The 11,747-nt window shown below is 34.9% G+C and overlaps 1 protein-coding gene across 1 annotated transcript in view; it reads left to right on the forward strand.

Annotated features, from left to right (window-relative positions):
• Positions 1 to 8,212, forward strand: part of TMEM38B (transmembrane protein 38B) — a 65,709-nt gene extending 57,497 nt beyond the window's left edge. The window contains exon 6 of the mRNA XM_068974491.1: positions 7,205 to 8,212. Within this exon, the coding sequence (XP_068830592.1) occupies positions 7,205 to 7,420 (216 nt within the window). The 3' untranslated portion in view covers positions 7,421 to 8,212. The remainder of the gene's footprint in view (positions 1 to 7,204) is intronic.
• Positions 8,213 to 11,747: the final 3,535 nt, after the last annotated feature.

Genomic DNA, 11,747 nt, shown 5'->3' on the forward strand with positions numbered 1-11,747 from the left:
CTTTGAGGAACTTATATTTTAGATCACATTTTTCTGGGCATATTTTGAAATGATACAATATGAGATATAAAGATTGTGGAAGAGCTTCACACAGTTTCTTTGGAATTAAGTTATGTTTTAGAATGTGTTTAAATACCAGAGTATCTTTAAAGTTTTTAGACTCTTTCATTTCCTTCCCTTTTAAAGTTAGAGACTGAAGTCAAATGCTATTTAATTTAGGTAATATGCTTTTTCTTTTAATAACTTGCTGAGTAGGGAGAGTTTTATGTTTTATTTGTAGAAGAATAAGGGTTCATTTCATTTGTCACCATTTTATTTGTGTCACCTTGCTGAATCAAGCCCTAAGAAGAGGCTGAATTCACAGAAATCTGTCCATGAACCTCATAAGTCTATCTCAGCAGTAATTTCTGATGTCAACAGTATTCCTCAGCTGAGTGATGAGTCTACTGGGAGTGGAAATTCTATTAAAACTTGACTTTGAAAAATACTTAACTATAGTTCACATTCTCAGGAATTACTTTAGTTCCTGACACTCTTCTTTACTGGATTTTAAATACATTGCTGTTTTCCAGACAGTGGACCATTGTTTGAGCTGAATTCTTTTGTATTTTGTTGACAGTCCATGAAGTCAAGCTATGACCAGAATAATTATGGTAGTACATGTCATTGTAACTGTTTATTCTAAAGAATAATTTTATCTAAAGAAATTCTTCTTGGATCTTAACCAGTAATGACATAAACTCAGATATTAACATTGTGTTTGGACTCTTCTCATTCAATATTCTCTCTAGGTGATCACGTTCATATTTATGCCCTTACCTTTTACTTGTACCGTAATGACTTCCAAATTCATTTCTTAACATTTCTGGCCAAGTGTCTATTATTGGACTTACTCCATTGCCATTGTATTATTACTGATTTGCTTACCTGTCTGACTAGTCTGTAAGATCTTTGAGGTCAGGGATTACACTCAACATTCTTTTGGCAGCCAAGTTTAATGCACAAAGCCTGTTGGTTTTAGGCTTTGTTAGTGCTATTGTAGTTCAGATTTGCCTTTCTAGAATGGGATCCTTTTGGGGGTCTCAGCTTAAGCCTGAGTTGTACCCCTGGGGAGCTCCATCTGGCCTGATTTTGAACTCCAGCCTGTCTTCCTAGCATCAAGCAGCAGGCTGCTCAGCTCTTTGGCCTCCCAGCTGTTGTTCTCCCCTTTAAAGAAAATGCCAAGATAAATGTGAAGTTGATTTTGTTGAACTTCCTTCCTTTTAGGGATCATAATCCCACCAGGTTATACCTGTACTGGTTGTACTCCAGTGCCTTTTAACAGTTGTTTTATGTATTTGTGTCTTTCATATTGATTCTGTTGGGATACTAGTCTGATATAAGCTTTTTAGTCATGGTTGGTCTGTAGTTTATGTATATGCAGTAAAAGTGTTCATTTTTTATTTGTTTATTTTTACTGAGGTCAAAGTGGCATAGCAGATTCAGTTATTTAAAATTATACAATGCAGTGGCATTTAGTACATTCACAATGCTATGTGTGTGCATTTTTAAATTAATATCAATGATAGTACATTAGAGCTTTTGTTTTGTCGCATTTTCATCTAATAATATATCAAGAATTTTTCCATATGACTTTATAATTTATTACTTTTAACAATTATACGGTGTTTATTTTACTGATACATTCTTCTTGTAATGGACACCTACTTTGTCTCCAGCTCCCCACTACCTAAACTATATTGCAGATACTAGAAATTTACTCTTGATTCCATTGTCCTTAAGAAAGCTGATTATGTAGGTACCTCTTGTGAATATTTAAAAATATTTATTTTTAGTATTTAAAAAAATACCTAGTTTGATTCATTATCTGCGATCTGCTGGAGGAATTGACTCTTGAAAATTCATAGACTTTTGGGAACCTTTCTGAATTGTAAAGTTCTCCCAGATTCATTTTGGTACCAGGATAATTTCTTGAGCAAATCTAAATATCTCTGAACATTGTATATTTTGCCAGATAATAGGTTGGTACCTCTCTTCATTCTACCTCCCACTATCTCAGTTTATATATGGGAAATTTTGGATGGCTCCCTGGTGGCTCAGATGGTAAAGCATCTGCCTGCAATGCCGAAGACCCGGGTTCAATTCCTGGGTCGGGAATTTCCCCTGGAGAAGGAAATGGCAATCCACTCCAACACTCTTGCCTGGACCACAAAGAGTCGGACACGACTGAGTGACTTCACTTCAGTAAAGACTTAGTACATTCCCTCCTACTGGCACTATTCTATACTTTAGATAGTGGTAGACTGCAGGATATTTAGTGATTGAAGTCAAAATCTGAGTGTTCCAAACTGCTTTACCACTTATTAGCTCTGTGACTTTGAACAAGTTACTTAACATGTCAGAACCTGAGTTCTACATCTTTATGATGAGAGTAATGATAGAGTAGTTTTTGGATTACATTTAAAGAGAATAAAGTAACACAAACACATTATCACACAGCTCTAGCACATGTTAAGTGCATAGTAGTAATAGCTGTTATTGGTCATTTGGTGTAGGTTGTACATGATATTTTGTCTTATTTCCTTTTGTTACTAAATGTATTTTGTTTGTTTGTTTACGCTGCTCATTGGCACTCACAATGTGGTATCTTTTATTATTGTTAAGGAGTTGTGTTCTTTTCCATTAGTTAAGTGTAAAGTTACAGAGAACAGATTTTTTTCCCCCCTAGTATCGAGCTTAATTTGCTTCTCCTGAAGATTAAATTAAGAATGCATTTTGAACACAGAACTTCAATGTAGAAAATAGGAAATTCAAGAAAGTACTAGAGTTACAGAGCTGAAGACTATAATAACTGAACTAAGACATTTACTACAGGGGTACAACAGCAGACCAGATGGAAGCAAAAAGGATCAGTGAACTTAAGGACCAGGCAGTAGACCTCACCCATTGAGAGCTGCAGAAAGGAAGGAGAACAAAAAGAGTGAAGATAACTTAGGGAATTTATGGAACAATCTCATTCACGTAACAGGGCTCCCAGAAGGAGATAGGAGAGAGGAAGGGGCAGAAAAATTATTTGAAGAAATAATGCCTGAAAACTTCCCTAATTTGGGGAAGAAAACAGAACCAGGAAGCCCAGAGAGTTCCACACAAGAGGACCCCAAAGAGACCTACACCAAGACACATTAATGATTCTTTTTAAAAATATTACTTGATTTATGGTTGCACTGGGTCTTCATTGCTGTGCGCAGGCCTTCTCTGGTTGTGGCGAGAGTGGGCTGCTCTTGATTGCAGTGTGTGGGCTTCTCTTTGAGATGGCTTCTCTTGTTGTGGAGCACGGGCCCTAGAGCATGCTGGCTTCAGTATTTTGTGACACATGGGCTTAGTTGTTCTGTGGACCACCTGTGGACCAATCTTGGTTGTTCTTAGCTTGCATGTGGGATCTTCCTGGACCACGGATTGAAAACTGTGTCCCCTGCATTTGCAGGCAGATTCTGCAGTGGACCACCACTTCCAGTGGACCACCAGGGAAGTGAACATTATAATTAAAATGTCAACAGTTTAAGGCAAAAGAGAGATTCTTAAAAGCAGCAAGAGAAAAACAATGTGTTATGTGTAAATAAACCCCCATAAGACTATGAGCAGATTTTTTCCAGCAGAAACTTTGCAGGCCAGAAGGGGATAGCATGATATATACTGAGGGGAAAAAAATTCCAGTCTAGATGACTCTACCTGGCAGAGTTACATTAAAAATTAGGGGAGAGTTAAAGATTTTTTCCAGACAAGCAAAAGCTAAAGGAGTACATCACCACTGCATTGGCCTTACAAGAAATGTTAAAGGGACTTCCCTAAGCTGAAAGAAAAGGATGCTAATTAGTAAGAACAAAACATGAAAATATGAATCTCACTGGTAAAAAATAATAAATATATAGGAAAGGTAGTAGCTTAATCACTTATAAAGCTAGCATGAATCTTAAAAAATAAAAGTAGTAGAACCATAACTACAACAATGAGGAAATACATACAAGATAAAAAGATGTAAAATATAATATCAAAAACATAAAAACATTGAGGGGAAGAGTAACAATATAAAGCTTTAAAATGCATTTAAGTTGTTGTCAACTTAAAGTAGACTTATTTATGTAAGTTGCTATATGAAAGTCTCATGATAAATACACAAAGGATGATGAGAAAGTAAGCATTCTAAAGAAAGTCACCAAGCCGTAAGAGAAGAGAGCAAGGAATGAAAATACCAGAGAGGAACTACAAAACAGACAGAAGACAATTAACTAAATGACAGTAAGTAGGGTTGCAAAGAGTAGGACACAACTGAAGCCTTAGCACACAAGCATTCACATACTTATTAATTACTTTAAATGTAAATTGACTGAATTCTCTATTTAGAATACATACAGTAACTGAATGGATAAAAAAAAAGTCACATTTCTGTGCTGCCTGCAAGAGATTCACTTCAGATGTAAGGAGAGAAACAGACTGAAAGTGAAGGGATGGAAAAATATATTTTCTGCTAAAGAAAGCCCAAAGAAGGTTGGGGTAGCTCTGCTTAAATCAGATAAAATAGACTTAAAAAAAAGACTAATTAGAAAGAAGGGTAGTAAGTAATGATAAAGGGGTCAGTCTAACATGATATATAACATTTGCAAATATTTTGTTGACGTTCAGTCACTAAGTCTGTCCAATTCTTTTGAGATCCCATGGACTGCAGCATGCCAGACTTCCATGTGCTTCACTATCTCCCAGAGTTTACTCAAATTCATATCCATTGGTTGCAGATATTTATGTCTGTCTACATAAATATATAAAGCAAATAATAACAGACCTAAAGAGAAATAGGAGGCTTCCCTGGTGGCTCAGACAGTAAAGAATCCGCCTGCAATATGGGAGACTCGGGCTTGATCCCTGAGTCAGGAAAACTCCCTGGAGAAAAAAGTAGCTATCCACTCCAGTATTCTTGCCTGGAGAATTCCATGGACAGAGGAGCCTGGTGGGCTTCAGTCCATGGGGTTGCAGTCAGACAGAACTGAGCAACTGACACTTTGTAAAGAGAAATAGACAGCAAAACAGTGATAGTAAGGGACTTGTTAAAGTCTCTTCACTTACAATAATGGATAGATTACTAGTCAAAATCAAGAAGGAAATGTTGCCTCAAAGGACTTAACATTGCTCAGATAGACTGCAGATTAGATAGGACATTCCATCCAAAAGCAACAGAATACATTTTATTCTCATGCACACATGGCATATTATCCAGGGTTCATCATATGTTAGATCATAAAACAAGTCAATAAATTTAAAAAGATGAAAATCATACCAATAATCTTTTTCTACCAGAATAGTATGAAACTAGAAATCATTTACAAGAAGAAAACTGGAAAAATCACAGACATGTGGGAATTAAACATAATACTATAGAACAACCAGTGAGTCAATGAAGAAATCAGTGAAGAAATTTTTTTTTTTTAAGTACCTTGAAACAAAAGTAGAAATACAACATACGAACCTTACAGGATGTAGCAAAAGCAGTTTTAGGAGGAAAGTTCATAGTGATAAATGCCTACCTCAAGAAATGAGAAAAATCTCAAATAACCTAACTATACCTAAAGGAAGTAGAAAAAGAAGAACAGATGAAGCCCAAAGGTGATGGAAGCAAGGAAGTAACATAGAGTGGAAATAAATGAAATACAAGCTAAGAGGACAATAGAAGAGATCAGAGTAAGAGACGGTTCTTTGAAAAGATAAACAAGATGAACAAACTTTTAGTTAGACTCACCAAGAAAGCAGAAGAGAGAACTCAAACGGACTCAGTCAGAAACGAAAGAGGACATTACAACTGATACCACAAAAATACAAGGGATTGTAAAAAACTACTGTGTGCACTTGCATGCCAGCAAAGTAGACAAGCTGGAAGAAATGGATATATTTCTAGAAACATGTGATCTACCGAGACTGAATCACACAAAAAAAGGAAATCTGAACAGACCAATTACGAGTAAGGAGATTGTATCAGAAATCAGAAATCTCCCCACAAAAGTCCAGGACCAGAGAGTTTTGCTGGTGAATTCTACCAGACTTTAAAATTAATACCAATCCTTCTCAAACTCTTCCAAAAAAAAAAAATATGGAATGCGTCCAAACTCATTTTAGAAGGTCAACAGTACCCTGAAACCAAAATCAGACAAGGATGCCACAAGAAAAGAAAATTACAGGGCGATATCCCTGATGAGCATAGATGCAAAAACCAACAAAATATTAGCAGACCAGGTTGAACAATACATTAAAAAAATTATACACTGTGATCAAGTGGGATTAATTCCAGGGATGCAAGAATGGTTCATCATCTGCAAATGAATCGATATATCACATTAACAAAATGAAGGATAAAAATCATATAATTATTTCAATAGAGGCAGTAAAAGCATTTGACATAATTCAACATCCACTTACAATAAGAAACTGGGTATAGAGGGAATGTACCTCAGCATAATAGAGGTTATATATGGCAAGCCCACAGCTAACATCATAAGTGGGCATTATGCCAGGTGAAAAAATGAGACAAAGACAAATACACTATGATTTCATTTACATGTGGAATCTAAAATTTTAAAAAATCCAAGCTCATAGATACAGACAACAGATTGAGTGAGTGAGTGAAGTTGCACAGTCGTGTCCGACTCTTTGCGACCCCATGGACTGTAGCCTACCAGGCTCCTCTGTCCATGGGATTTTCCAGGCAATGGTACTGGAGTGGATTGCCATTGGTTGTTGGCAAAAGGTGGGGGGTAGGGGTGGTGAGGCTTGGTGAAATAGGTTAAAGGGAGTCAAAAGGGCCAAACTTTCAGTTATAAACAAATAAGTCATGAAGTGTGTAATGTATAGCATGGTAACTGTTGTAATATTTGAAAGTCATTAAGAGAGTAGCTCTTAAAAGTTCTCATCACATAAAAAAATTGTTATATAACTGCATGATGAGGAATGTTAACTAGACTTGCTGTGGTGGTGATTTCACTTTATATATAAATATTGAACCACTGTGTTGTATTCTTGAAACTAGTATATTGTTATATGTCAGTTATACCTCAATAAAAAAATGTGTTTTGACTCTTTCCCTCTTTTCACTTTCTCCTCTCAGTTTTGGGGAACAGAAAACATTTGTATTTAAATTCAAAATTGAACTTTTTTTTTTCAGGTAACCATGATGATTACAGAGACTGCTCTTATGCCTTTTGCTTGTTTTGAAGATACATTGAGTCGGATGCTGTTTGGCTGGCAGCAGCAGTTTTCACCATTTGAAAAGAAAAGTGAAACAAAATCATCTTTCAATGGTACTGGTTCATCTACCTCAAAACCTGTAGCTAACGCTTCAGATAAAGTTAAAAAGAAACATAGTAAGAAGACTGAGTAAATTCACTCGATGAGCTTTAGAAAGCAAAAAATTTTCTTTTTCTTATCTACCTGTGAGATTGTGATAAATATTTCTTGTAAATGATGTAAATAAAGATTATAAGGATTGGAGGTGACAAAAAGAAAGAACTTTCTGTTTCAGGGAGACTGTCCCTTCCTGGATTGTAATTTCCTGAGTGTTATGAGTATATCATGTGAAATTGTTTTTCTAAGTTATATATAAAAGATTCTATTGTGATTTTTAAAAGTTTTATATGGATAAAACAAGGCTGGATTTTTAAAAAATGTTAGAAAAAGTAAACCTATTGTCATTGCAAAATAACAAAAATTAAATTCTTATTGTTTAAATATTTTCATAAATTTTTATTTGAATCTATTTGAGCTTTAGTTCAGCAAAATTAAACTTTTATTTCACATTACCATTATAATTCCTAGATATGAAAAACAGTTCTTGTTTAATTTTGAGTACTGGGAAGAGTAAACTTTACTAAATCACTTTATATTATGAATGAAAATAAATTACTAGTTTATATCTCAGAAATGAACATTGTATTTTTTTCCCCACATTAAATGGAAATATCTGAAATTTAATTGTTTTCTCCTAGCATTTTTCAGTGAGACTAGAACATTATTAGTCTTAATTTTAAGTGTGTTTCTTGTACTATTTCTTTTTTCTCAAAAGAAAATCAGGGGCATAATCTTTAATAAGTTACCAAGCCCATGTTTTGCTTTGTAAGTTTTGAGGAGCTTATTTTTTTCCCTGTCCTTAAAACACATTTGTCTTAACTGGGAGAAATTCTTTGGAGCATTTCGTATATTCTTGAGGATTATTTAAATTTAAAAAATTTACCCTAATGTTTCCTTCCTTATGAGTACTTCTCAGTTTTCTAGCTGAATGTCTCTTACTAGTTTTACCTATGTTTGTTATGTTTTAATGTACATGTTCATATATTACTAATCTTATTTTACATTAAAACTAGTTACCCTTACGTGTAAATACTCAGCTCTAATGCGAATTGTCCTGGGGCATTTGACAGCAACCGGCTAATTAAGAAGAAACAAACTAAAATCTTGTATGGTGGTAGTCTACTTGAGTAAAGAATGATGACGTTACATTTTGTACCTTATTGGCAAAAATAATTATAATGATATAATAATAAGTAGAAAAGTTATTAAATAATGTTAAACTTTCTTTATTTTATAGTTTAAAATTCCAGTTATAATTTTAAAAACTCTGTGACTGACATGATTTCTTCTGCTAAGACCATGAGCCTGCATAGAGTTAGTATGTATCAGGCATTTTTGGATGACATAGAAATATTCAAATCATATTCAATTTGGAAGTCTTGGTTTTTAAAATAAAAAAAAAAAAACACTAGCAGGTACTATACTTTTACTTGCTAAGAAAGGTTTTTTTGAGGGGGGAGGACCTTTGATAGCTTTGGAATTATCAGAAGTTAATTTTTTAATATTCTGACAAAAGTCATTAAATATTTAAGGGGTTCTATATTATATTTGATAGTTTTATAGTTAAAAACTTTTCAGAATTAAAATGTTGCTAATTACTGGCTTAGTTTTGAAGTTTGGGTTTAACTGTACCAATGAAGTATTATATTATTATTATGTTTTTTTCTATTTTTCTTGATATAGGAGTTTATAGCTCCTGTGGCCTTTTGGTTGATTTGATATATATCTAGATGTTACTGTCTGCATGAGATATACAAACTTTATTAATCTTTGCAAGTATCCATAACCTTTAATTCAAGATTTTTAAGAGCTCTACTGGAGGACATGGCTTAGGCCTGAAACCTCCCTCTTCATGCTGCCTGCAGAGACTTGACTGGATTTGCAAAGCAGATTGTTACATTCCTTACCCAACATATAGCATGAATGTAGCCTGTGGACCTGCTTCACACAGGCAGATAGGTAGCACTGAGAAAATTAAGATCTGGTAGGTTTTCTTAAATAAGAGGAGGCAAGAAACTGGAAAGAACATGGGCTGGCTTAACTCAGTGATCTCACCCTCTAGTAAAATAAGGCCAAATTAATATCAAACTCTTGATTTATCAGATTAGTCACTCTTCCTTGGTGAGGGTGTAATGGTTGGAGAGGGACTCCACAGATAATGTGGAGTGAATGGATTTCAGGGAAATTCCAGCTTTCCTGTAGGCAGAAAGCAAAATGTGGAGAGAAGAGGGAGAGGCTTTCCCTGTTTGGTGTATTTTTTTTTTGTCTATTCCTTTAAGGTGTACATCATTCTGTTAAAATCTACCACAAATCACAAGTTGATCGCAAATGAGTGATACATTAGAAGTGGAATAACATGTTCAAGAATACCATCTCTCCCCCCTCTGCTTTCTTGTTGTTTACATTTTACCGGTGGTGAGACATAGCAAACAGATATGTTCTTGTGGTAATACTAAAGGTTATGAATATATATTCAGCAGGACCCAAGGACAGAAAGTGAGAGAGCTGGGGGTACTTGTTAAGTAGGAGTTAGAAAGGCCTTTCTGTTAAAATTGTATTTTACTGGAGAGGAAGTGGGGGAATAAGTCAGGCAGACATCTGTGTTAAATGCAAGGGTCATTCTGTTTCTTCACTTAGTTAACTGAGATAATGTATTTTTCCCCAAAATTATTGAATTTATTTTTTTTGTTTAGTACAATTGCACACTTGTTTTTAACAGACATATTTCTTTGATAGGATTTTTCTTGTTTTTACAGTTTGTTCCTTTTTAAGTTAAAATTCGCATACAGTGAAAGCATATATTTAAAGAGTTGGCAAATGCATGCAACTGATACAGTCTAAACTCCTATCATTACCAGTGCCTCAGGAAGTTCATTTCTAGTTAAGCCCCCTCCCCACAACTGAATAGAAATAAAATCATGCAGTATATTCTCTTTGGCATAACACATCTTTCAAACAGCATAATGTTTTTGAAATTCATTCATCTTGTTGCATTTATCAGTAGTACATTCCTCTTTAATTATTTATAGCATTGTACTATATGACTATGTCACAGTTTGTTTATCCTATTGATGCCCATCAAGGCTATTTCTAGTTTGGGATGTTCTGAATAAGCTACTGTGAACATTTTTTTTGTACAAATCTTTTGGGGAACATGTGTTTTTATTTTTGTTGAACAAATACCTTGGAGTAGAATTATGTTTTATTAAAAAAAGGCAACTACTGGACGTCTTTTCCAAAGTAGTTGTACCATTTTACACTTCACAACAATGTATGAGCGTTCCAGTTGATCTACAGTCTTACACAGGATTAGTGTTGTCAAGCATTTTAATTTTGTTCATTTCCAATGAGTGGTTTATAGTTTTTATGGGTTTTAATTTTCATTCCCTTAATGATTAATGTGATGTAGAGCCCTTTTTTGTGTGTACTTACTGGCCATTTGTATATCTTGCTCTGTAAAGTGTTCCTTTGGATGTTTTGCTCATATTTTATTTAATTTATCTTTTTATTATTAAGTTGTTCTTCATGTATCTTGGGTATCCATTCTTTGTTAAGTAGGTGTTTTGTACATATTTTTGTGGGGACTCTGGACTGCCTATATAATGATGTCATTTTTATAATGATGTCATTTAATGGGCACACATTTTAAATTTCAAAAAACTAATTTCCCAGAATTCTGTTTTACAGTTATTGTTTTCTATGTCTTAAGAAACTTTTGCTTACCTCTAAGTTATAAATATGGGCTTCCCAGGTGGCGCTAGTGGTAAAGATTCTGCCAGCCAATGCAGGAGATGCAAGAAATTCAGTTTCCATCCTTGGGTTGGGAAGATCCCCTGGAGTAGGAAATGGCACTCCACTCCAGTATTCTTGTCTAGAAAACGCCCTGGCAGAGGAGCCTCATGGGCTACAGTCCATGGGACTTCAAAGAGTTGGATGCAACTGAGCACACAAGTCAAATACATTTGCCCATCTGAGGAACCCCAAATAAAGGAGTGCCTCGCTTTTGTTCTGAAAAGCACTTAAAAGAGGAACACTTTATGCTATTATGTAATGATTCAGTTATTTGGGCCTAATTTTTGGTTCTGCTTCTCAAAAATCACTGTACATGGTATATACGCAGTCACTTTTTCTGTAGGAATTTATAATGTGTAAATTCCTATAATATATTTATTTAAAGAATACACAAGACTTTTTGTGTTGTGCTTAGTTGCTCAGTCATGTTCGACTCTTTGCGACCCCATGGACTGCAGCCTGTCAGGCTCCTTTGTCCGTGGGGATTTTCCAGGCAAGAATACTGGAGTGGGTTGCCATGCCTTCCTCTAGGGTATCTTCCTAGCTCAGGGATAGAACCCAGGTCTCCT

This window comes from Capricornis sumatraensis, chromosome 6 (assembly GCF_032405125.1).
Source record: "Capricornis sumatraensis isolate serow.1 chromosome 6, serow.2, whole genome shotgun sequence".
Classification (NCBI taxonomy): domain Eukaryota; kingdom Metazoa; phylum Chordata; class Mammalia; order Artiodactyla; family Bovidae; genus Capricornis; species Capricornis sumatraensis.